The sequence below is a fragment of the Indicator indicator genome, chromosome 11 (genome assembly GCF_027791375.1).
Source record: "Indicator indicator isolate 239-I01 chromosome 11, UM_Iind_1.1, whole genome shotgun sequence".
In the NCBI taxonomy this organism is placed as follows: Eukaryota; Metazoa; Chordata; class Aves; order Piciformes; family Indicatoridae; genus Indicator; species Indicator indicator.
The window spans coordinates 5742886-5768866 of NC_072020.1; the positions used below are offsets into that span (position 1 = coordinate 5742886).

At 45.2% G+C, this 25981-nt stretch overlaps 1 protein-coding gene across 1 annotated transcript in view; it reads right to left on the reverse strand.

Moving 5' to 3' along the window:
- Positions 1-785: 785 nt before the first annotated feature.
- DNAJC13 (DnaJ heat shock protein family (Hsp40) member C13) overlaps positions 786-25981 on the reverse strand; it is a 42260-nt gene continuing 17064 nt past the window's right edge. Inside the window, exons 22-56 of the mRNA XM_054384737.1 lie at positions 25737-25890; positions 23576-23679; positions 23339-23498; positions 22254-22316; positions 21666-21767; positions 21411-21515; positions 20824-21026; positions 20313-20397; positions 19692-19846; positions 19259-19304; positions 18883-19037; positions 18079-18280; positions 17210-17325; positions 16327-16405; positions 15614-15749; positions 14898-15082; positions 13841-13915; positions 13537-13656; positions 12907-13086; positions 12154-12321; positions 11537-11650; positions 11103-11219; positions 10379-10556; positions 9486-9577; positions 9055-9154; positions 8575-8649; positions 7888-8000; positions 7557-7726; positions 7160-7202; positions 5958-6131; positions 4995-5174; positions 4654-4794; positions 4083-4226; positions 3242-3341; positions 786-883 (exon numbers count right to left, since the gene is read on the reverse strand). Coding sequence (XP_054240712.1) covers positions 786-883; positions 3242-3341; positions 4083-4226; positions 4654-4794; positions 4995-5174; positions 5958-6131; positions 7160-7202; positions 7557-7726; positions 7888-8000; positions 8575-8649; positions 9055-9154; positions 9486-9577; positions 10379-10556; positions 11103-11219; positions 11537-11650; positions 12154-12321; positions 12907-13086; positions 13537-13656; positions 13841-13915; positions 14898-15082; positions 15614-15749; positions 16327-16405; positions 17210-17325; positions 18079-18280; positions 18883-19037; positions 19259-19304; positions 19692-19846; positions 20313-20397; positions 20824-21026; positions 21411-21515; positions 21666-21767; positions 22254-22316; positions 23339-23498; positions 23576-23679; positions 25737-25890 — 4432 coding nt within the window. The remainder of the gene's footprint in view (positions 884-3241; positions 3342-4082; positions 4227-4653; positions 4795-4994; positions 5175-5957; positions 6132-7159; positions 7203-7556; positions 7727-7887; positions 8001-8574; positions 8650-9054; positions 9155-9485; positions 9578-10378; positions 10557-11102; positions 11220-11536; positions 11651-12153; positions 12322-12906; positions 13087-13536; positions 13657-13840; positions 13916-14897; positions 15083-15613; positions 15750-16326; positions 16406-17209; positions 17326-18078; positions 18281-18882; positions 19038-19258; positions 19305-19691; positions 19847-20312; positions 20398-20823; positions 21027-21410; positions 21516-21665; positions 21768-22253; positions 22317-23338; positions 23499-23575; positions 23680-25736; positions 25891-25981) is intronic.

Consider the following 25981-nt stretch of genomic DNA (forward strand, 5'->3'; position numbering starts at 1 on the left):
CAAAGGAAGGTTTCTGCCTGCCCTCACCTCCCCCACCTTCAAAGAAGCTCTGCAAGAAGACCACCTTTAGCTCATTAACAAGGCTCTTAATTCCCTTTATTTTAAAATTTTCTGTACATATGAAGGATCTGTATAATGTACATAGGCTAGAAAGGTTTATATACTGGATCATGTATAGAACATCTCACAAGTACACTAATTCCTTACAGAACATCTCCAGGGGAAGGCTTTTTGCTGCAGCTCTGTCAATTTGGTCAAGCCAGTTACACAGATGAGTGTCTAATGCTGTCTGAGCTCTGGTCATGTTAATGATTAAGGACAGCAGTGAGGGGTGGGGGACAAACCCTCTGCAAGTCGTGTTCAGTGGGAGTGATCTTATGGGGCTGAGAAGGGAGGGGATGCCCTTAAGTGAGGGGGGTGAGGTCAGAGTGATTTTAGCCCCGCTCCTCTAGACTGTAGCTCAACTGCAGTCCTGCTAACTCAGCAAATATAAAAACTAGGAAAGGTTGATTCACAGTCTTGTAAACAAAGAGAAAGGAACAACATGTGCTTACGTACAGCAAGGAAAAGTTCCTGTGTACCCACTGCAGCTGATCAGAGTGCTTGGAGGTGCAGTGCCACGGCCACTGCCGTTTCCTACAAAAGCAACCAGCAGCCATAGGAAAGGAACAACACTGTCCTGGAAGGGCGGGGAAGGCAGCGGCGTCCCTGCTGTGCACGCCAGGACAGCGCTGCCCTTCAGCACGGCCGCTCAGCCTCGGCTCTCATGCAGGCAGCTCCAGCCCTTAGCTGATGTCTCCCACCTCGTGGTCTACCGGGGGTGGTACGCTGGGCATTACAGAGGAAGTTGTCCCTGCAGTAAGGTAACCTGCAACTCCAGGGCCTTTGGGGAAGAACACAGAGTACTGGTGATTAGTTTGTATCCAAAGAGCACCTGAACGTCTTCATTCCCCTCTGGTAAGACTCAAAGGCACCATCTAAGTCAACCTTGAACAGGAACATTCAGGAGTTTCACTGAAATTCTTTGGAATCTGGGAACACTAGGAGTTAAGTCATCTTAGTCCACTAAGTGCAGTAGCTCCTGGAGGCCATTCCAGGCTTGCTCAGTATTTTTTGCTCTGCTGTGCCAAAAAAGTTACAAGAGAATCCCAGCATTATCCATCTCACTTCCACCAGGATTTTCTGACACCACAACCTGGAGCCAGAGCACAAGAGCACAGTTTGTCTGCTTGCAAACCCTCCTGCATTGCCAGTGCAAACAAGAGAGCAAAGCAAGCAGTGTCTGTGGTAAAAAAAAAAACAACCAAACAAAAAAAAAACAACCAACCAAACACAACCAAAACCCACACTGTGGCCTCAGACAGGAACCAGCCCATCAGTGGCAGCTGCCAAGAGCCAGACCCAGTTTTCCATGCCCTAGTGTGAGAACTGCACTAGTTCTCTTGTCCCTCAAACTCTGCCACTACGGAGGGCTCCTAACACACTTGAGAAGTTAGTACCAGCAAGTGCCAGGCACTGCAGCAGTTAGATCCCTGCTCCTGTGTGTTGAAGAGGGCAGGTGGCGGTGCCGCACGTGGCCGGTACAGCTCTGGGACATGCATCTACGGCTTGGCAAGCAGCGTCTACGAGGTGGTATCTACCTGCTTTAGGGAGCTACACAGAAGTTAGCAAGCTGCCTGGCAGAGCACATCTAAAGCCCACTTCTCAGGTGAAGGGGACTGCTGCCAGTTAGAAGGGAAGGAGAAGAGACACCTGAGGGAAGAGAAATAAGCAAGGGCAGGTTGGAAGGAAATGCAAATAGCAAAGCAATTCAAGGCACAACATAAGGCAGGTTAAAACAAGGCTACTTTAGCTTCCATCTGTGTTCTACACTTGTGCAGCATCTTTACCCTATACTTGCAAGCACTTCAGCATCAGGCAATTGAAACACAGCACAGGCCCTCAAGCAGTTTAACTGCTGTACTGTCCCCAGCACCTGGTATAGCTCAGTTCTCAGCATTTACTCCGTATTTCTGATTTACAGTTCTTATGAACTAGCAAGGAAACTCAGCACCAGCTGAAGCAAGTGTTCTGTGCCAAAGTGGCATAAATGGGGCAAACCCCAAAGCTCCTGTTCAGAGCTGAAGCAGAAGCTCTTTCCTTGAGGAAAAAAATGCATCAGGTGGTGCAACCCACCTGCTCTCAAAAATGAACCATCTGCTCCTGATTCCTGCCTTGAAAGGCTCCTGCTTCACACTCTCAACACACCTGCTAGTCTTTGCAGGAAACCTTCCTGCCTGTGTGGCCATCTGATTTACAGCTCCTTCAGTCTGCTCTGCTCAAAAGCTTTACCAAGGCTCCTGTACTGGGTTACTGACTTGTCACAAAGGACCTCATGTCCTTAGCAGGGAGGTTGACCAACTACTTGTTCAGCTGCTGGCTCCTGAGCAATCATCAGTCTGCAGCATGCTTTGCTTCAGGAGTTTGCTACGCTGTCATTACATACAACATTTCATAGAGAAGCACTGAATCAGTGACTGAAGTTTTGGGTGGTGATACAGCAGAATGTGTCATTGGAGAGGAGTCTATCCAGTGCTGCAGACTGGATTTGCTACAAGGTGCTGTTACCATCAAGGAAGCTGACATCAGTTCTTTGTGTGTGCATAGCTGAAATGCTCTCCCACACTGCTCACAAGACTGCAGTAGCACCCTGGGCTGCTATTTCTGCCTTGGTGGCACGAGCAGGGATTCACCCAGGTGCATCCAAGTATGTGCCAAAAGGCTCAAGCACAGGCAGGAGGCCATTCCCACCTCTGCACCCTGAGCTATTAACATTCCCACTGCTCCCCTGCTAGCCCAGAGCAATGCACATGGCACAATTAATGCAGCCTAAGGCATTCTGAAGAAAGTTTGGTCCTTGCCCCAACCTTACAAAGCAATCTGTGCTGGAGCTGAACCAACAGGAGAGCTGCTGCTGTGCATTAGTGCCAGTTACATCTCTGCTTTATCCCCACAGGGTACTTGCCAGCACCCAGGTTCCACTGCTCTGGAATTTTAGAGGTAGAAACAGCAAAAGCTACCCAGAGAAACACTCAAGTACAACACAGTCTGGTGCTTGCTAAGCTCACTGCATTGTGATAGCATTGGATGGTCAGGCCAGACTAGGGCACTAGATGCTGGGGATAAACAGCACCCAGAGTCCAGGCTGCCAGCTAGCCAATGCTGCAATACTGTTCAGCACAAGCAGGAAAGGGTTGCTCACCTGTGAGGTATCCTGCTGTTTGTGTCTCAGAAATGAACAAGTCATGTTTCTGATCCTTGAAGGCACTCCAGACAGAGGAACGAGACAGAATTTCATTCACCTGCAGTACGTGAGGAGAGGAGCACAGTGAGCAGCTGGCATTTCTCATGTCTTAGGGGAACAAGCTTGTTTTCTGGAGCAAATCCACACTGAAGAGAACAAAACAGCATGGCAGTAGTTTAGGCTGCAACATGCAGTCACACATTTCCAAGGAGACTTGTTAGCAACTTGCTAACACCTGCACTGTGCAGCTGAACACACAATGCAGAAGGCTCATAAAGCCGTAAGACGGGAGCTTAACTTCTGCCCTCATTCCTCATTTAAGTGACAAAAAAAAAAAAATCAGCCCTGCAAGAAGCTACTTGCCATGCACCTAAACCGAGGCAGAACAGGACTCTTCCTTCACTACAGCAAGACTGGGCCAGCTTGGAGGAAAGACCCATCCCCAGTGTTCCTCCCCTTGATAAAGCTTCCGACATCAGGGTATGTGAAAAGCAGTTCCTGGGACAGATGCTACCAACTCAAAAATGCATCCACCAGTGGTGGCCCATCACAGCAAGGTCCATTTGTGACACAAGCTCTGAAGAGCTGTCTGCAGAACCTTACCAGCATATAAAACAGTTCTGCACTTGTGCTCTACCTTTGTCAGTGCTCTTCACAAGCATTGAACCATGACTCATCCTCAAGAGACAGCCCATGATGGTTTTGACATGACACACTGTTGATGGTTTAGGTGGAATGGCACAGGGTTAACCAAGGGCTGCTCAGGTTGCTCTTCCCAGTGTCCAAGGCCAGCACTCACCTGCTCTCCATACTGCAGGCTGCGGGACATGGACTTCAGTGTTTTCACAATCTGAGCTTTTGTTGCAGATGGGCTTTCCAGGGTCTCAAGGCCAACACCTTCAAGAAGCTTTAGAAGGTATGGGACCAAATCTGCTTTCAAAGCCTGCAAACATACCCAGATGAGTTACCTTAACATGGGCTAGGAAGTCCATACAAACGTTTTACATTATCAGCACTGACGGGAAGCAAAGTGCCACCAGCTATTACTAGGTGTGCTTTGGCTGGTCAATTTCCCCTGTGGAGCAGGAAGCACAGACACTGTCCAGCCACTCTGCTTTGGCTAGCTGTGAACTCAGCTGCATCAGCTAGCATTCCTGTGCTTTTCAACATCAGTGCTCAGGTAACGTCCTTCAGCAGGGCTGCATTTGGATAAGGGACTGATTTCTGACATCTCCACCGTGATGCATAACATAGATGGCTTCTGGGAAGCCTCCTGGGCACTTCAGGTGAGCAGTGCCTCCTGTCTTCTGAACAGCTTAGGTACGCAGCTATAAAGTGCCACAATTCCAGCCTGAGGATCTAGCGCTTACCTGGGCTACCAGGTCACTCTGCTCCCTCTGGAACATGCGGTTAAGTGCTTCACAGGCTATGCCCACAATGTCCGACCTCTTCTTCATGCCGTTCATCAGGGGGCCAATGGTCTCCAGTGACGCCATCGCCCGGACACACAGCTGGAAGGAGAGAGACCTGCTGAGTGCTGCAGTTCACTTCCATGGCTATGCCAAAGGTGGCCAGCCAAGACCACCAGTTTCTCATTCATTAGTTCTAGGCCCCTGCTCATCTGGCACACAGTGCCTCTAGTAATGCTCCCCTGGAAATACCAAGCAGGTGACTGCAGAGGCTTCTTCCTGCCTGAGCAGCATGCCAGTACCTCATTGTCAGCCAGGATGTGCATGACACGAATGGCACTTTTGGGAACAGCGCTGTTCCTGTGGCTCATGGCTTGGATGATCTTGTGCAGGTGGCCCAGCGGGGGGACCTGGTCAGCCAGCTGGGGCTGCGCGCTGAACAGGCACACGGTCGCGGTGGTGATGGTTTCCAGCGTCTCCCCCTGCAGAAAGCAAAGGCCAGCAGAGAGGGGAACTCAGTAAAGTCTCACACACACTACAGCAGGAACACCTCTCACCTGCTCTGCAGTGAGCATTTTCTCAAAGGGTAGAGTTTTAATGCTTACATTTAAAAAGAGAAGTCCCTGAAGCCTGTGCAGCAGCACTCCCTACACCTGCTGCACTCTGATGCCCTCACAAACTGCTCTCAGAGCTTTGTTACCAAAAGGGCTGCTCTGTTCAATGTGAAAGTCAGCTCCCTCCCTGCAAGTCTAGCACAGCATCTGTGTGAACACTTTAAAATCCAGTTTTCAGCACTATCATTAAGAAAACTGACTTGAACCCTGTCCTCTAACACACCAGATCCACTGCACTCCATCAGTCCTGGATTTCACTGCAGCACGTTGCTGCTGGTCCAGGTCACAGTTTGCACCAGAGCAATAGGACATAACGTGGCAAGAGCTGAAAATGGTTAGGTTAGGTGGTGTAGAACAAGTGCTGCTTTCTTAGATGGGAATAATTAAAGACAGTTCATTTGTTAAGCCTCATCTCTACTGTAGAATAAGCCTCTAAGACTTACTGAGGCTAGTTCTGTGGCTTCACGGACTTTAGAGCACTGACTCATGTTCAGAAACTGCCTAAACTTACCTCCATGTTTCTACAGTGAGTCAGAAAGCAGACAGAAATAATTCACTTTTGGAAGAAAGTGTGAGAATCTGAGTTAATCAGAGGCTAAAAGACTGTTAGCTTAAAGGAATTCAAAGAACAGACTCAAAAGCTCATCTTACATGGGGGTTATTCTTCTCCAGTAGTTCCGTGAGTTTTTCCAGCAGGGCAATGAGGAATTCTCGTGGTTTCCGTAAAACCCAGGCCGGCTGGGCGATAAAAATCCTTAGGAAGACTCCCCCCACTGCAAGTTCACCTTCTGCCTCACCATACACCACAGCAAAGTCTTCAGGCAGCTGTTCAGTGGCAGAGCAGAAGGATTATTGGCAAGAGTGTCATGAGCTGCAAACCTCTAACATCAGGAGTGTAAGTGGCAAGGGTCACTGAGCTGTATTCCCTGAAACAGAGCTGGGCAAGGCCAGGAAACCCTCGCCTTGAAGAAACAAGGTAAGGACAAAGAGAACAGCCCTGGCAACACCACCAGTGGAGCTTCCTTCAAGAGCACAAGTAACTGAGCCTACAGCTCTGCTTTTAAAAGAAGTACCAGCAGTGAGGCTTCCTTCCCTGGATACTGCAGATTTCCTCACCATCAGTCCAGAGAAGCTTCTATTTGCACCAAAATATCTGTCTGGCACATGTTTGGAAGTTGTTTTACTGAACTAGGCCCTGAAGGAAGTCAAGCTTGGCCTTCATCAAGCCTGAAATATCTCACTGACCTGATGTGATGCAATGGCTCAGGACAGTCATCTGTGAGGCTCGGGGGCTTACTAACTCCTCTGATCATTTAGAATCCTAGAATTGTTAGGGTCAGAAGGGGCCTCAAGGATCATCTAGTTCCAACCCCCCTGCCATGGGCAGGGACACCTCACACTAGAGCAGGTTGCTCAGAGCCCCATCCAGCCTGGTCTTAAAAACCTCCAGGGATGGAGCCTCTACCACCTCCCCGGGCAACCTGTTCCAGTGTCTTACCACCCTCATGGTGAAGAAATTCTTACCAAGCCCAGGTTTGCTACAGCTATGGAGGAGGTGACAGACATTTTATAGCAAACCAGTATCCTCCTTGCTTGCTAACTTCTGGTAAACTTTAGAGTGACCTGAACTATCAGAAATGACTGACAAACCCACTGCCAACAGAGTGTGAGATTTGAAGGTATAAGAAGTAATCAAAGTATCAATTCAACATTAAACCAGTTATGTTAATGCAGCATTGAGGTCCTGTTGGTACTTCAAGAGGAAGCTCTGTCAGAGCTTCACCCATGCATCTGTCACCAGCTGCTGTATAGGCCCCCTGGACACGCTCAAAGCACAAATACTGCACCCTTACCTTCCAGTTAGTCTCAGGGTTGTCCCTCTGCAGTTTAAAGTGCCTTTAAAGAGAAAGGAAGTTTTAGTGAGCAGTAGTAGTAGTCACCTTCCCCACCTGACACCCCAGTCTGCCCCCATCAGCCAGTTGCAGTTTCTACAACTATTTTCTCCTCCTTGTAATCCCCTCCCAACCCTTCTCGCAGTGAGCAAAGCCCTGGGCTGTGCACAGACAGCACTGCCATGGCTGCGGCCAGGTGCAATGCACACAACCAAAACACTGCTTGGTACTACCAGCTGGCTTGCAAGGATCCTGCTTCACAGGCACAGCTCTGACAGCTCCTCTGTGCAGCAGCTCTGGTTGGGTGACAACAAAGGTGTCCAGGTAAGGAAACACTTAGCCAGGAGTCTCCACGTACTCAAGCATCATTTCTCGAACTGTTGTTGACACTCTCTCCCTGGAGCTGTCATTCCAAATTAACTCAGGATTTTCATGAGTCCCCTCAAAGATATGAACAGCAGCTTCAGGGCTGTCTCTCATGGCATCCATGAAGACTCCAGGTAAAAATTTCATTAGTGTAATTCTGACCTGGAAAGGATGAACAGAACTGGCATTCAATACCTCACAAGACAGGCTGACAACAAAATGGAGAACTGCAGGAAGCCCAGTTATTGGCAGCGCTGTCTTTAGAGAGAGGCAGGCAGGAAATCCAAGGCAAGAGCTCCAAGGAGTGCTGCTACAGTTCTTACCTTTGGACCCACCAGCTTATCTGCAGTCATTTTGGCAAAGAGCTCAGCTGTTTGGGCTCGGACCTGTGGGTGAGTTGAGTTGCAAAACATATCCAGTAAGTAGATTAAAGCACCTGTACAGAAAGACAAGAAAGCATTCACTTTCTTTTCTGGTCACAAGCAATACGAATCCACCAACTCCCCTACGAAGAGAGACTGAGAGCCCTGGGGCTATTTAGTCTGGAGAAGAGAAGACTGAGAGGGGATCTGATCAATGTCTATAAATATCTGAGGGGTGGCTGTCAAGTGGAGGGGGCCAGGCTCTTTTTGGTGGTGCACAGTAATAAGACAAGGAACAACAGGTTCAAGCTTGAACATAGAAGATTTCACCTCAACATGAGGAGAAACTTCTTTCCAGTGAGGGTGACAGAGCACTGGAACAGGCTGCCCAAGGGGGTTGTGGAGTCTCCTGCTCTGGAGACTTTCAATTCCAGACACCTGGATGCATTCCTGTGCAGACTACCTTAAGTGATCCTGCTCTGGCAGGGGGATTGGACCTGATGATCTCTTGAGGTCCCTTCCAACCTCTAACATACTGTGATACTGTAATTTGACATCGATGGCTCTGGAGGTAAGAGCAAGCTCTAGCTTCTGTATTCACATGAAGACCATGCTGCAGAGGCATTTGCTTTCAGTGCAGTACTGTACCTTTTGCCATGGCCTCTTTGATGATCTTTGTGCTCGATGTCAATGCGTACAAAGTCTCAAGGACAAGTTGCCGACCTGCCAAAACAAAGCACGCAGTGCTTGGTGCCACACATCAGAGGGGAGCTGAACTGCTAACTGAAAGCTCTAGCAAGACTGCCATAGAGCCTTATGGGGATTCCTGGCTACATGGAGTAGGTTGAGGAATGTCCAATCACACACTCTTGCCAGGCATGACTTCTCCCCTGCGTGCTTACTGCCTGCCTCCCCTAGAAGAATCAGTCAACAAAATACCACAGCTCAGCCTGGCTGAACACCTGCAGTTCACCTTTCAGCTCACACTGAAGACAAACAGGTTACAAAAAGCACCATTTACAGCCATGCCCACTGAAAACTCAGTGTTAAGCTCAGCCAGCTGCATTACAATTAACTTCTGAGCTGGAACCTTGGCCTGGCAAGGCTAAGAATGACCACGATACATACTTGAAGGTAAGGAATGCAGGAGTGCCAGCAGGTTAGCCAGGACCATTGACTCAGCAATGTTGTTAACACATTCCTGGTTACTGGTTACTATGTTTACTACCTGTAAAAGAAACAACACATGGTTATACTCCAGCTGTTACAACACTGTCTAGAAGATGCAGCGTAGAAGTCAACCACCTCCCTGGCCAATGTAGCTGACATTTACAGTGGCTGTTCCTGACACCCAATTGTCTTGTCACCCCAGGGCACAAGGGCAAGCAGCTATCACTTGTTCATCCAGGGATCAGCTGACACCTTGGAAGCCCAGTCTTGCTACTTTTTCTTGTGTGTCATTGTTAGAGTAGCACCATTAGGTTTGTCTATACTGATTATGCAGAACATCCAGGCAGGGGAATGCTTTGTTAGGGGCTTTTTGTTGGTTTGTTTGTTACCTCCAGAGCCAACTGCTGCACCTGGCCAGCTCCATGAACACGCAGGAGGGAAAATATCAACTTAAAGTGCCCTATGCATTCACACTCAGAACCTGCAAAAAACCAAGTCAGTTATTCTCTTCACGTTAGCCACAGCATCCCCTGAAGGCCACCCCAAGCCCACATTTCACCACACAGAGGTGTTAAAGACTAGATGGCGATATACAATGTGCCAGAGTCATTGAAACAGCTCCTGCAGGACAAGGGCTGCTGCAGAACCAGAAAATTAAAATCCTGTTTATTAATGTAGCTTCCACAGTCTCAATTCAACAGTGTTTCAAAGGCAGACCATACTTCTTCACTCTAAGGCAAGCAGCTGAGCTAGTTCTTGGACTACACAGTTACTCACACTCTTAAAAAGTAACTAAGAAGTTCAGTTATTTCTCATGGTCCATCAGCACTATTTGTCCTCAGACACACTGTCCCTTTATGGTTCTCCCAGCCCAGAGCAGGGCTGCTATCTGCAGCAGTGCAGTGCTCAGCTCTGTGAGGTTCTTTTTGATGCAAGAAGTTTAAAAATCAGCTAAAGTTTCTTTGAAGGATTACCGAAAGCTTCATCCAAGAGGCTGAAGCCTTCCTAGCAACAGCAGACTAGAAACAGTTAAACCCCAGTGTTTCAGCAAGGCTTGGTTGCACCCAGAACTTCCATAAATCTCCTGGTAATGTCCTTCAGGAAAAGCAAACCCAAGCAAACCACAACAGAATCCACAAGCCTGCATGGCTCAATCAGCTGTGCCAAAGGCTGTCAGCCAGCAAGAAAGGCTTCCCCCTAGCTGCAAGATAAAGCCTGCAGAGGGCTGCATGTTTTGCTGCTGTCCACACAGCAGATCAGGGAAGTGAAGTCTAAGGCTTACCTGGGTTGTGCTTTATCACGTTTCTCAGAGCCTCCAGGGCCATCTCAACTCTGCGTAACCGATCTCCATGTTGATTGGACTCCACTTTCCCAGTCTGTGTTATTGCCATTAGTGTATGAAGGTACTGGGCTTGTGAGCCTATGTAATCCAAGAGGCTTGCAGCAAATGCTTTAGGGAGCTTTAAAGTTAGAGATGAGAGCATTGTTAGCTGTGTGACACCAGCTTCCACACCAGAAGAAAGTGAACACAAGTAACTTTTCCTACAATTCACACAGCCCTTTCTTCCAGATAGGAGACACTCCTGCTATAAACCCTGGAGCACCTGGGGCACATTAAATCTTTCCATCTCTAAACACAGCCTTAGAGAGTCACCACCACTTCAACAATTCAACAGTACTTCCAAGGTGTATCTTTGTCCATAGATACAAATGGACAGCAAAGCCACCAGACAGAATTCACTGCCTCCTGGAGGTACTGAGTCAGTCTGAGTGTCTGCAGAGCAAGCTTGCAGAGAACAGGCATCAAGACATTTGAAGCAGCAGGTCCCCTGACAAACACTCTGCTTTTAATCTTCTGCGCCAGCAGAGAGATCCCATAACATGCTGATGTGGAAGGAAATTTCCCTAAGATTGTGTGTGTTCTTCAATCTGTTTGCACTGGCAGGTAAAGGTGAGGTTCGGTTCTAAAGACTAGTTTCAAAAGGAAGGTTTTAGCCACAGCTCACCTCTAGCTGGAAGGTAGGGACCTCATTGTAGACCCTTACAAAAATCTCTCCGACGATAAGTTCCTTTGCATGGTCACTGAAGACAAAGTCAGATCCATAGCTCTTGTCACAGTCACCCTTTAAGCAGAGATAAGCAGAGATAAGCTCAGACAAAATAATTGGGTTGGAAGTGTGAAGCTACGACTCAATAATGAAGTGCACAATACTTGAACAGAAAACTGAAAGCTTCAGCAGAAGTCAGAAGTTCAAGACAGACTGAAACATTACAAGAAACAAACAAGCAAACTATTTAGGTTTTTTCTTTAAGACTACTGCACAAAGAAAGTGACAACAACAGAAACTGCTGTTAGCTATACCAACTGTATTGCCAGTGGATCCACCAGAACAAACCATTAAATAAATGTTAGTGGGGTTTAGAGTAAAGAGCATCTTACTCTCTTAATCATGCTGTCTTGCTGAGATTCCAAAAACTCAAGTAATTCAGCTCTTGTTCCATTGTTCCAGATCAAGTAGGGGTTCTCTGTGTTACTGTTAAGTGTCTTCAGAGTCTGAAAAATAAGGAATTTCCATGACGTAATGTTGACAGGAGTTTTGGAACACTCCGCACAGTCACCAGCATGTTTCCTGACAGCAGCTAATCCAGCCTCACGGACAAGACCAAATTCACAGACACGTTTGAAGTGCCACGCTTCCCACCTAATGGAAGAGCAGCATTTGGCACCGTAAGTCTGCAGTTTCATTTTCCTCTAGACTCCTACAGGTCACACACTTCAGATTCTCCTGGTTTTGATAGTGAGCAGCAACCATCTGCGGTGTGTCTTTAGAGATGACTTCCTTGGCACCACTCTAAAAAGAGAAGCTTAGCCTTTGCTCTCCAGTGTATCCTCAGCCTTCAACAGTTAACTCCTTTGCTCCCACATTTGTTTTGCAACTATTATTCTATAGGGTACAGTGTCTGACCACAGTGTTTGAGCCTAAACTGGTTTCTCCTTGCAGTTACTTCAGAAGTGACCAGGTACCCCCTCCATAAACCTGGCCAGCAGATGTTTACCTCAGCAGGACTGAGCACAGCGAGTTTCCTTGCAACGTAGGGTGTCAACATCCCAGCCAAGCTTTTCCTGATGGTTGGGTTTTCAGGTGTTGCTTGTTCTTCAGAGAGATACCCTCCAAGGCGACTCAAGGCCAGGAGACTAAGCTTAGCAAGGCTATTTGCTACCTCCTGAAAAACACAGACAGTTATGAAAACCCTGGAGCTTAGAGAAATATCAGAATAACCAGAAAGCCAAAGGAGCTACTTAGTGTAACAGCTTCTGAGCAGGCAACACCTCCCTGCTAGCACTACAGCCATCAGCATAACGACAGTGCCATGGCATTCTGTAGCAGCGACACAGACTGCTCAAAGCTCATCTCATCCAGCAGTTGAGGAAGAAATACCATACTTGTGGGTGTCACCTTTAAGGAAGGGTGAATCCACTTGCAAAGCTGGGAGGCAAAGGGACTATAGAGTCCTAAAGCAGACATTTCAGGTAAGTTCATGATGTCACTAGACAAACCCTTCATCTGAGTCTTGAGACAAGACTTCCTGATAGCTCAGATTTGCCTTTTTTACTGTTTGTTTTTTGTTTTTTTCTTTTAACTGTTCACTGTAGAATTAAAAAAAAAAATCTCTTGCATTAAGTGTTTCAGAAATTCCAGGTTTTGACAGCTTTAACACTTGCACTCACAATACATGAATTAGTCTTTACTACATGTGAACACACTTCTGCTGTTGAGAGGTGGCATGCAGTGACCTTGCTCAGGTTACCTGCTGATTGGAATCCTCACTTTTCTGGATGCCGCTCTCCTCCAGCGTGTAGTCATAGTTGAAGAGGTAACCCAGTAAGTACCAGAGGACTCCAGCTTGGAACAAGTGTGTTTGTAGCCAGTAATCCAAGGCAAAGGAGCTAACACACTCTACTCCCAAAGCAGCTACTCGTGGTATGTTCTGAGAGAGAGAAAAGAGTCTGCCTTAGTACCTGTGAACAAAGCAAGCCAACTGGTTTCCTTCCCAAAGGCTTAAAGCCAAGACTTGCAAATTCTAGAGTACTATCTAAGCAGCAGAGAAAAAAAAAATGTAGTGGACAGAACAACATCTACAGTTTAAGTTGTCTGGTAGCCAAAACCCGTGATTAATTAGTCAGCATCCTTCAAAGAAGAGCAATTGAATAGTTCTTTCATATGATTAGTACAGTAAATCAATCAGGCAGACCTGTCAGTGAAAAAACAACAGCAGCTGAATCTTTCTGGTGACTACATTTTAAGTCCACTGAACAGATTCAAATAGGGGTGCTGGGAACCAGGCAGAGAGTTGGAATCTCACTAGGGTTGGATCCATCTCTGCATTTGCCCTACCTCCATTCAGGCACCCATTCAGGCAAAGGACAGCAGCTCTTACCTTGCCATAATACAGCAGTCTGCAGAGGTCCTTAATGATGTTAGGCATTTCTGTAATCTTCTCTCTGCATTCCTCAAACTGCGCAGCCACACTGTAGCACTTACTGATGTATCCACAGACCTACACAGAGGAGGGTGTCAGTGGTTCCACAGAAGGGCAAAGGCATGCTCACAACCCTGCATTTAGTATCTCTACAACACCGAGTCAGTGGTTTACAGTCTAGATGCCTGTACTGACACCACCATACTGTATACTGTATTTTGTCTTCCGAGAGGCTGACCCAGTCCAAGCTGCTCCAGCTTACCTGCACAGACATATCATCTGGTTTACTAGAATGAGTCAGTACTGCCACACAGCGATTGAACGCTTCCTGCAACACCTGTGAGGAGGGGATGAGGCACGAGGTCAGTCACAGCAAAACCAGATAAAGGCAGGCAGAACGGAAACATCAGCTGCTAAGCCTTCTTAAGGGAACATGTGATGAAATCTGCTGCTTGATCACACAAAATCCCTTGCAAGTGCTGGTACTAGCCTTTGGTACTTTGACAGCATCCTCACACATGAGCTAACACCTCAGGTGTATTTGAAGACAGATCCAGGTTTGGTAGGACCATTCATCTGCTGAAGGATAGAAAGGCTTTACAGAGGCATCCAGACAGGCTAGGCTGATGGGCTGAGGCCAGTGGTATGAGGTTCAACAAGGCCTAGTGATCCAAGTACAGGACCTGGAACAACAACCCCCTGAGATACTACAGGCCTGGGGAAGAGTGACTGGAAAGGTGCTCAGCAGAAAAGGAGCTGGGAATGTTGGTTGACAGCCATCTAAATGAGACAGCAGCGTGCCCAGGTGGGCTCAGAAGGCCAGCAGCATCCTGGCTTGATTCATAAACAACGTGGCCAGCAGGAGTAGAGAAGTGATTGTCCTCCTGCACTGGCAAGGCCACACCTCAAACACTTTGTTCAGTTTTGGGCCCCCCACTGCAAAGACACATGCTGAAACATGTCCACTCTAACGTGTGCAATGAAAAGCTCTTCTGCTTGAGTGATTTGTTCACATTTGTCTATTCTTTCACACATGGAATGCAGCAGCTATCAATAGGGGTTTGTGAAGAGACAGAGAAAGATCGCATATAGTTTGCTTTTCCAAGGTTCAGCAGACAAGCCTAGGTCCAGAAAGGAGCATACTCTGCAAGAGGCTTCTTCTACTGCATCCAGAAAGGAGACAGTAAGAACGGACAAGTGTCTCAAGACCAAAAGTGATTTTCAATCACATCTGATGTCCTATGCATGGAAAAATTTACAATTTTTAGCTGTTGCAAAGTCAGACTAAAAAAACCTTTCTCTTCAGTAAGTTTCTTTACCTCAATTCCATTTTCTCTTCTCAATTCTTCTGCATTTAATGCTGAGCAATTGACAGTGTGGAAAGCAAGCTCTGTAGCAGCAGGCAGGAGAGGAGATTCTTTGGAAAACAAAAGGTCATCTGATGTTTCAATGGTGATAGTCTTAATCAGCATAGGGTAGCCTGCATACTTGTATGGTTTCAGCTCTGAAAGAAAGAGTGTACAGGCTCACAGATATGCCAAGTCTACTTAATTATCAGTACTGGATACGTTGGATATATAAGGACTAGGATTCAAAGAAAGCCAAGACCTGGAAAAACTGGAGCAAGACTGAGCAGAGGACTAATACTAGTCAGGAATTCTAACAAGATTACACTCACATGGCTAATAAAAAGGAAACCATCTCATCTTTACCCAGAGTCTGCCATCTGGGTGACCCAGCGCTAGTGAGGACACCTCTGCATAGACACAAATGTAAGGCTAAGTTACGTGCAGAGGAAGACTCCAACTTGGAGTTGCCAAGACTCCACACTGGAGCAGCCATTAATACTTTTTTGAACTTTTACTGCAGATGAATTTCTTTCATGGAAGAAAAGGTCCTGTTCTGAAGCCCTTTACCACAGCTATGTGATGCTGTGCCAAGCCAGAATCCAGAACAGAACACAGACTCAGGAAGAGAGGAGATGAAAACTGACTGCAATAACCACTAAGACATGGTCATGAAGCAGCAAGCTTACCTTCCTTATGCCTGTTGAAGAGGATGCTTTGAGTTTTTAAGATCAAAATGATGTTTTCTGGGTCGGGCCCATCTATCACCTTGGCAGACTTTGTGCATAGAAACTCGTATGCTTTATTCACTTTTTCAAACATATCCTGCAAACAAAGAGGAGCAGGCTCAAGAGCTGCTAAGGACCCCCTCAGCACTACAAGTCTGCAGCATCAGTTCAGATGTAGGTATAAGAACACACCCCAGGTTATTAGCCACAGCACTAGTTCTGTTGCTTATTACACATCAGAAAATACTCCAAACAGGTTTTCTTTTGTCTCTAACTTCTCTGTAAGCAAGAGACTAAAACTAAGTCAATTCCACTCTGACAAAAGTGTCAGAGTGCAGTTGAGTTGACTAAGAACAGGCAGAGGATGCAGCCTTTGAAAGGGAGCAATTTGCTCATTGAGACCCTGTGGGACTGTTTGTACCAGACACCTGCTGCAGGGTGGGTCTGACCCAAACACAACAGTTCACTGTGAAATCTTGAATATTCCTTGAGTGACACCAGTTAAAATGACTCATCTGTATTACAGATCTGCATTTTGGTATTCCTCCAGGGAATAGCTTTTAAAAGGGAGAGAGAAACAAACAAGTCTAAGAGAGCATTTCAAAGTTTTTAATGCACAGAGCAGCTGAATCTGTCCCCAGCCCATTAACATCACAGATGTGTGTTGCACATACCCTGCCTTCTGGATTCTTGTCTGGGTGGTATTTTTGTGCCAGCCTGAAGTAAGCCTTCCTGATCTTGCTTTCATCATGCCTACAAAAAACCCAAGCCCCATTACATTGAGTACAATTAAAAAAACAAGCCAGGATTCTACCAACATCACTAACAGCAACTGCAACTAAGGGAAAACTGCAATGCTGCCAGATCTCAATTTGAAACCCCTGCCTCTTAAGCTGACAGTAGATGGGAGTCATGTGGCCACAGAATAGAAAGGAATTTTAGAAACAAAGTATTTTAGTACCTTTTGTGCTCAATGTACTAACCAGAGTATATTGCTCAGAGTGCCTGAACCTTCCTGATGAAGGTTCCAAATGAGCTACAGGGGTGTAAGTACTTCACGACTTCAAGTAAGTGCCCTGTTATTGAAGGGTAAATAAAGTGTTGTCAGTTCTCTTCCAGAGGCCTGAAGTCAGAAATGAGTGGCAAGAAAGGCGCTACAGATTCCTAATGATATAACCACCAAGAAAAGGACAGTATTTGGCAGGAAGAATGGTTAGAGAAACCAAGGTCCACTGTGAACGTATTCAAGTTCCATCCTTCTTTGCTCTCTAGGATTGACTTTAATGCTTGTCCTGCACAACAGCCCAGTGAGTGCTCTGAAGCTGAGGTCAAAGCACATTTTCCTCAGTTTCTCTGACACTTTGCCATTATTGTCTCAGACACTGGAGCTGGATTTTCAAGCTCTGGGTTTCAAGTCTGGTCTTCCACTGTGAAAGAAGCAGGTGCTACACATAGCAGAAGTGGTTCTGCTAAGTGGTGGTGGCCAGTACCTCAGCTGCAGCCTATGGGGTTTATATAAATGCAGTCATACAACTTTAAATACTGAAACCAACTTACTGGCCTTGTCCTTTGGGAAGGTTAAGGACTTCATAAGCATCATCTATTGACATGGTAGGTGGCTTCTTTTCTACTTCCTTCTTCCAAGCTTCTAGTGTGTCTTTCAACAGCTTAACCTAAGTAGTTACAATTTATTAGCGTTTCATTTATGCTAACACCAATACATCTCATTTTTTAAATCAAGTGCTGCTTCATTAATGAATTCCTATCACTCATTACCCCTAAGTTCAGACTTAGTCCTTTTACCATTAGTCATGATGGCTTGAACTCCCTCCAGTCAGGGAGCAATTGAGACTTCACAGTAGTGCTGTATGCTATTCAAGATAAGAGCACCTTAAGATTAAAAGGTTTAATGTAAGAGTCACAGCAGAAGAGGGACTCTTGTTGGAGAATATGCAGTTCACATCTTGATACTGCAAAAGCTGCAACAGAGCTGCATGAATAAGTAAAGCTGCTTAGACAGACCTAGATCATAGACTTGAACCAACATCACTTCACCAGTTCAATGAAGTGACACCAAGTTAGCTCAGTTTCTTGTCCAGCAAGGACAAATAAGAAACCAAAAGGGATTTCCTGCACCCACCCCAAATCACCCATCACTTGAAGCTCACTGGTGTCCTGGATGCTCTAACTTTGCTTTTTCACTAGTCATCACTAGGAGGGGAGACTTAACATGTGGCTGCTATATGGCATGAAGGCTACTCTGGTTCAAGATACACAAGTGTTTAACGTATACGCTCATGAACATCAGGATCCATCAGTTACTGGTCACAAACCTATCATCTGATTTCCTTCATTTTTGTTACAAATCCCACTTTCAGGCCTGAAAGGTCAAGAACTCACTGAGTGCTAACCCACTCCTTACGCACCGGATCTTTAATGGGCCAGTCTGGAAATCGGAGTGTATCACAGAGGTGCTTGAGGTAATAAATGTTGCAGAAGAGCTCATTTTCCAGCTGTGGGTAGTTGATGACTGGGATGGGGCAGTACTGGTAGAGTGCTCTTGTGTTGCTTTGAAGGCGAGGGGTGAAGTCAGCAAGATGAGCAGCAATCTTCTCTATCATAAGACGCCTGGAAGCGAAAGGTTGGTCACCGTTTGCCCAGTGGCCCTCAGTCCCCAGTGACTGCACAAGTGTGTTCACAGACTTCTGAAAAGATCTGCCTTAGTAGTTTCCCCATGTTTCAGAAAGGATTCACAACGGGATTTGGTCCTGCTCTGTTACAAAGCCAATTTCAATGCCATAAAAATGAGTGTATTAAAGACAAAGCAAAGTGACATTTAGTCCTCCCTCAAGAGCTCCTGACTTTCTGGGAAACCCTGGAGCTGTACTGTAATGTTAGACAGCTGCTGCTACTAGTAAACAGGGGCAGTACAAAGCAGTCCACAGAAACAGAGAAGCTTCTACTCCTTGAAAGGAACTCAGCTATGATAGAAGCAGCTGTGAAGCATGAAGGATGTCCAGGGAAACACACCCTTTCCTGCTGTCAGCTCTTCTCCCCTATCTCTGCTATTTCTGTGAACAGCAAAGGGCAATGCAGGACACTGCCCATGCAGAAGTCAAACAGAGGAAGTAAGAAAACCATGGAATCCAAGTATTTCTTTGGAAACAAAGACAAGACCTCTTCAGTATAAGATGTAGCTCAGATTTGCCCCTATGACAGAAAACAGTTACCTCATTTCATTGCTCCAAATTGCTTCTGGAGTGTCAAACTCTCCAAGGAATATCTCAGAAAATTTTTCAGGTTCATAGTTTTCTAAGTAACACACCATTGCTTCAGGAAGAACATGTCCAAGTATACTTCTTTGGACTATATCTTGACCTTTAGTCTACAGAAAAGACCACATTGTCATCTCAAAGGTAATCTGAATTCTGTCTTGCTAAGAAACTTGAGATTTGAAAAACCCTCCCCCATTGTCCCTTTCAGTTCTTAAACTCCAGCTCTTTAGAGGCTAGGAAAAGAACAAGCATGGGGTATTTCTAATTTTAACTACAGGGGATCTGCAACTCTGTGTGTAAACAACAGTAGCTACTTTTGCAATCTACTCACTTCTTCAGACTTGAAAGCTTGTTTTGTATGTGTGTATTTCAAAAACCTAGAAGAGAAACAGCAGTTATTTTTTGCTTAACTGATTCTTAAGACAGCCCTGGAAGATAAGCAGTCCACCTGGCAAGTCTCACACATTCACTTTGAGAGAAAAAAATAGCAACAATCGAATAAATCTCTCTACAAAGTCCATCAGATCCTTGGGAACTCCACCAAGTTAAGCACCCCCATGTTAGAAAGCTTGCTTGATGTTTATCATTTCAGTTTGAAAGTCCTGTTCCTAGATGCTTGTCTTCTCCACACCAAGGAAAATAAACTAAACTGAAGATGACTGACACATACAACCCTTCCCTACACACTCTCTGGAGCATTTCAAGCATCAGTCATTCCAAGCTTCACTGGTCAAGAGGTATTTTCAGCTACTCTTTTTCCTCACCTTGCAATAGGCAGCACATTGGAACCTGTGTACATCATGATGAAGAAAAACACTCCACTCAGGTAAAACCTCGGCAGCTGAGGGTTGTCCTGCATGACATGGAGCAGCAATATAGCCACTTTCTCCACAAGGATGGGATCGAAGGTCAGCAGTAGCTAAAATTGGACACAAACATTTAGGTGAGCTGCTTGAGCAGCGTGAGGTAACCAGCCAAAACTGAAGTTTTAACTAATGCAATACTGGGACAAGCCAGTGAACTGACAAGGATTTCAGTTACAGAGTATTTTGGTCCAAAAATAGCAGGTTTGGATCTAAGAATGTTTAAAGGTGGAAGGACCCTCCAGAGATCACCTTGTTGAACTCCCCTGTTCAGGGCTGAGTTCACCCAGACCTGGTTGCTAAGGGCCATGTCCAGATGGCTTTTCATTATCAACAAGAGTGGAAATACTTATTGATACGGTATTGGATGAGACATGAAATTTGCAACAACATACACAACTGCTTGTCCAGAGGTCATCACTGATGGCATTTGGCGTGTTTGTCTCACAAAGTATTCACATGGGGAAGCTGGCAGAGTAAGTCAGACTTCCACTCATCCAGCTGTATCTTTGAAGAGTTTACCTGAGTGATATGAGGAAGGCAGGTACCATCTGACAACAGCCTTTTCACTCTAGGCAGAGGTCTTATGATAGCGTTGTCTTGATCCCTAAAAAACAAAGTGGCACAGCAGTAAGCACCTGCACCTTTTCTCTGTCACAAGTGAACAGCTTGAGCAAGCCAGAATTATCAGGCCATTGACATATTCAGTGGCATTATTTTTTTAACTTCAAAGTTTGTTAGACTTGGTAAGTATGGCTTAATGCCATGCATTAAAACAGCTTCAAGTTAAATGCCATGCACTAGGAAACAGACACACAGCTGGTGCTTTCACTCTTGCAGTCCCTTTCACAATTATCAGTGTTCTCATTTACAAACTTCATTAGCTTGCAGAATTATTACTACATAACAGGCTCATTGACACTCTTCATTAATGCATTACTTGGTTTCTAAGAAAAGGCTTTAAGATAGACTTTATGAGTTTATGCATCTGCCAGAGAAAGTTCACCACTTCTGCTGGGAATTTAATGTTTACCTGCTGGGAAAGTATCCACACATTGTGATGAGCATGTTGAGTACAAGCGTGGCAAGGTCAGTCTCATTCAACACAGGCTGCCCACTGGCAAGCAGGCACCACTTCAGCTGAGGGATGACCTGCAACGGTCGCCAGCCATCCATACCCTGGGCCCAGCAACGCGTTTTTGAAGTGAGCTTTCCACTGTTCCATAACTCCTGCATCTATTGCAAGATTAGAAACAAACTTTGTTAATGTGGCATTGAGAATAACCTTTGTTCCTAAACGTTCACACACAAGCTCTTCACTGCTGTATGACAGACTGCTACAGCTGCATGGAACTCCCATGTATTTATGACTCTGTGAGGAAACACGAAGTGAAAGCTGACAGATGAACTGCAGCACAACTGAGGCATGGAGGGGCAGGCAGCCTTACCAAAAAGCCTGCGCTTTTTAGCACAGCAATAAGTCTCTTATCCAGCATTAACCCTTATTGAGAGTCACTTGGAGAACATGGTTTAGCACTACTTACAATTTTCCCTATCACTGTTTGAAACAGTCCCTAGGATGAAAGTTATTTGCCAGGTCTGAGAGTCTGAAGCTGGTACCTCTTGAAAGCTGTAAGGCCCACTCCTTTCTTTGTCAGCATTCCCAAAGTACCACTCCTTCTCGCTCTCCCTCTTCATATCAGGTGCTGCCTCAATCACGTTGCTCTAAAAGTTGATGTTTATAGGAACAGCTTTAGCTTCAAGTGCAAACATCACATTTCTACAGGAAATGTGAAAAGGTCATCGATTCTTTCTTCTTTTAACAGTCTTTTTAGCAAAGCATCATGTGAGTTAGTAAGAAAAAAGGCCACATACCTGCAGAGGGACTGTAGCTCTGCTCGTGTGAAGATGTGCCAGAGTAAGCAGATCTACAAGTATTCTAATGCCATTGGAATCCATCAGGTCCTTCACATTTTTCTGTCAGTGGATGAACTGAGTTAACACAAGTGTGTTCTAGGTAAGAGTTGAGTAGTGTTCTAGGTAAGAGTTGAGTAGTGTTCTAGGTAAGAGTTGAGTAGTGTTCTAGGTAAGAGTTGAGTAGTGTTCTAGGTAAGAGTTGAGTACTGTTCTAGGTAAGAGTTGAGTACTGTTCTAGGTAAGAGTTGAGTACTGTTCTAGGTAAGAGTTGAGTACTGTTCTAGGTAAGAGTTGAGTACTGAACACTTCTACTCAAGCAAAGTGATCATCAGAAGTCAAATAATTATCAGGTGACAGGAACAATCACCATAGTATCTACACATTTCCTTCAGCTCTCTCACCAGCAAGTAACTACCACATCCCAGCACATATCAAACACTAAGACCTGAATTTTTGCTCAAGTTAACCTTGCAAAGCTAGTTAAGACCATTTTACACAGCTAAAAGACTAATAAAAAAGCCTGTTCAATGGAGATGTCCACCATACCTTGTTGAGGATCAGCTTGTTGAGAAACAGTATCAACCTGTCCCGCTCAAGCCTGTCAGTGCACTAGTGCAGCAGAAGAGAACAAATTAGTGTTTGACAGCACACAATAGAAGTTACCTGCAGAAGTCAATAAATGCACCTGCAAAGACCCATTCGCTTTTTCCACATCCAGGATAAAACTGCTGACAACTACCACGTGTTCAGGTTTATGCACAACTAATACAGACAGCTTCCTGCCACCAAAGAGGGAAGGCCTTGTTGCCCTCCCTCCTTTTGCTCAGGGTCTGACACTCAAACACACATTTCTGCCAAGTGTAAAGTTCTAAACTGACAGCGTTTGGATTCCCCAGTGAGTTGGTTAACACAGATACAAGGTTTCCCTTGTATGGCTTCAGCCAGCAGAGAGAAAAGGGTCTTCGATGCTACATCTCTGGTGAGACTATCAGGACTCAAGGCAAAACAAGAGACTGCATTGGTTCAGTTTTACTTACAACAGCCATATCCAGACCCCTTACCGACATCAGCAAAGAACCTCTTCTTCAGGCTGCATGAAAATGTGTTTTTGTGGGCTGTACCAGTTGCTAGACACAACAAATACTTAATAGGCAAAGCAGATGCCACTAAAAATCGGATTCCTCATGCACCCATCTAGGACTACCACTGCATTAGGCTGGGAGCTACTGGTACTACTCAGTCAGTATTTTGAACCATTGCGAGACAGAACAAGGTTTGCCTCGTGAAAAGCTTTATGCTTCCCTGCTTTTCAAAAGCAAGCTTGAGATCAGCTTCACACAAAGTTTCTTCACACTATTTTTTTTGGCCCTAACAGGTTCTCAGGCTGTACAGAAGGCAGATACAAAGTCTCATTTGAAATACCTTTATGATCAGCAGGGTCAAAGAAATTTAACTGAATCAAGGTGAAATATCAGGAAAGCTTGGTGACAGCATGGTAGAATGGTATGCATGCTGCAGCTTCACCTTCTGTAAAACCAGAACTCGGGTTTCATAGCAACATGAAGGACCTGAATACAGTGGGACTAGATGTACGTTAACTACTATATCAAGTAATTCTGAACAATTCTTACCCTTTCCAACATCCCAACAATGTACTTGGTATCAGAAAATGGTCCTATTTCTTCATGACATCTTCCATAAACAATGGCCAGTGCTTGCAGACACAAGCATTTCATGTTCACTTTTGGGGTAAGCAAAAAGCGGTGGTAGAGCTCATTGAAGAATTCATATCTAGGGTAGAGAAGAGATCTTTAGTAAAGAAAACCTACCAGGCTTGGGAATGAGGGAAGACTTGAATTGTGTCTCACGATTTTTTGATTGCTCCACTTTCTTCAGTTTCATCTTCTTCCAGCAGCAGTCTTAGATAATAATCCCCTATCTTTATTTCCTCAGAAAGGCACTCATATTTCACCTGTAACAGAACAAATCACTTAGCATTAAATATTGCTTCTCCTTCATGTAGTTTTTGGTTGCATAATGTCATGGTACTTGTTTACATCCACAAACTCTGTAAGGTTAGCAAGCATTCCTGTAGTTTGAGCAGAACCAGCATCTGCAAGTTTGCTGTTAAAGGAGCATATACCTACAAAATACATGCCATAAGCCAGAAGAAAGTTTCTCATCTTACTGAAATTCTAACTTCCAACCTTTAAAACTTTCTCATATCAGCTGGTTTGGTTAACTAAACTTGGATAATACATGGTGTATTTAGTGACTCAAGCTTTAATAAGTAGTTATTCCCTTGCAACACTTCACTCAATGTTACTACAAGTAAGAAACACAAACATGACTTAACTACTAAGCTCTACTTGCCATTATGCTGGATAATAGAAGCCTAGAGGCATCAATACACACAGCAAGCAGCTGAAGTGAAATTGCACAATGAGAGCCATTATCAACTTCAGAGCAATTACATTCAAGTTAACCACATGCCTCAGCGCTGGGTGGTTAAGCATTTGGCAAGCATCTCCTTCAGAGGTACCTCCAGCAGACCAAAGCTGCTCCCTGTAGTGTTTTTTTGCATCAATAGTTTGAAAACCGCTGTCACAAAGTTATCCAGAGATTTGTCCACAGCACATGATACAAAGACATCTCACTAACTACTACACTTCTGAGCAACTTCAAGCCACCATCCCTCTTGGCACAGCTGGCAGAAAAGCCTGTGTCACTACTATGTAGTTAGTTCAAATACTTACAGTATAGTCTGGTAAAATATTCCCTTATAATACTAAAAGCAAATCTGAGACAGAAGCTGCTCAAAGAGCATGTTACAGAATGCCCCACAATCCAGGACCTGCAGGACTGCCAGGGATACATTCCAGCAGCATGAGCCACGCAGGAGCACAAACCACAGGTGGGACGGACATACTACAAAGTTTCAGATCTGTACTTCTCATGCTTCCAGTCAGCACCTCTAAACCTCAGGCAGAACTGGGATAGCAAATACTGTGGCAGAAGTCCTGTGCCTGACCCAGCTGAGGAGAACTTGGCTAAACACCAGTGCAGAAAATACCAATCCAAACTCTAACACAGGTATTTGCTGCATCAAGGCAAGAAGCCACCTGTACTTGTAAGAAACAGAAGCTGCATACATGAAATAGTTTTCTTCTAAAGTCTTAGCCTAGCGTCTTGCATTTCTTTCCCACTTTGCTCATCAGCAGAGAACTCCAAGAGTAGCAGCTCACTCTTGTTTCACTGGTAGTCTTCTGCTCAAGTTTCCACTAAAGCTGTGCCATGACAATGATGGCATGTGCCACATCTAATTACACCTTAGCTGAATTCAGGTGTGGCCTTGCATCATTTTGGTATTACACAATGAAAACCGTGAAACCCTACCAACACTGGAGATAAACACATCTCTATGCTCTACTCTATTAACATCTGACTTGAAAACATCCTGCAAGTTATTTCGAGCAAGCTCATTAGGACCTTACCAGTTGCTTTGCAGAAGCCTGAAAGGCTGCTTTGAGCTGAGGTACTGGTGTAGAATGTGAAAGCAGTATCCTCAATCCATAATTTGCAAAGCAGCATGGGTTTAGCCACATAACCTCTTACGGTTTGGCAGCCCAGTATTTCACAGCCTTAGACATGATGGAAATAAGGAATTTGCTGTCAGGAAGAAGCGACCTGTGGAACTACCCAAAAGGAGCCTGATGGAACACACTGAAGAACAAGCACCACTCATCTTCACAACAGTGTAACACCAAGTCTTTTAACACAGGAGCACATCAAGGGTTCTAATCCATCTTTTCTCTCTACAGTGTCAGGCTGAAGAGGTTTTGGGTTTGCAGTGACAATGGACAATATCTGCCCCCAGCCTCAAGCCTTAGCAGTTAATTCCATAACCCCAAGAGAATTGTAGCTGGCAGTCAGGGATTATCAACACCAGACACTCATGTAGAGAAGGACAAAGTGACATTTTAAGCAGACATTTCACATGTGCAGTTTCTCCTACAGTGGGTCATTTACCTCAAACTCCTGATGGTTCCATGAGATAACATTAGCACTGCCGAGTTCTCTGTCAATATTAAATGCTCTCATCTCAGACTCAAGAGTGTCTCTCAGTTCTTCCCGTGTTTTGAAGTTCCAAATCAAGTTTGATCTAGCATGATCCTGAAGAAACCTAAGAAAGAAGTAACAGTTTAAACCTCTCCAAACGTTACCTTAAAGGCAGACAAGACTCAGCTGGCAAGGTTAGTATGAGTGGATTCTGA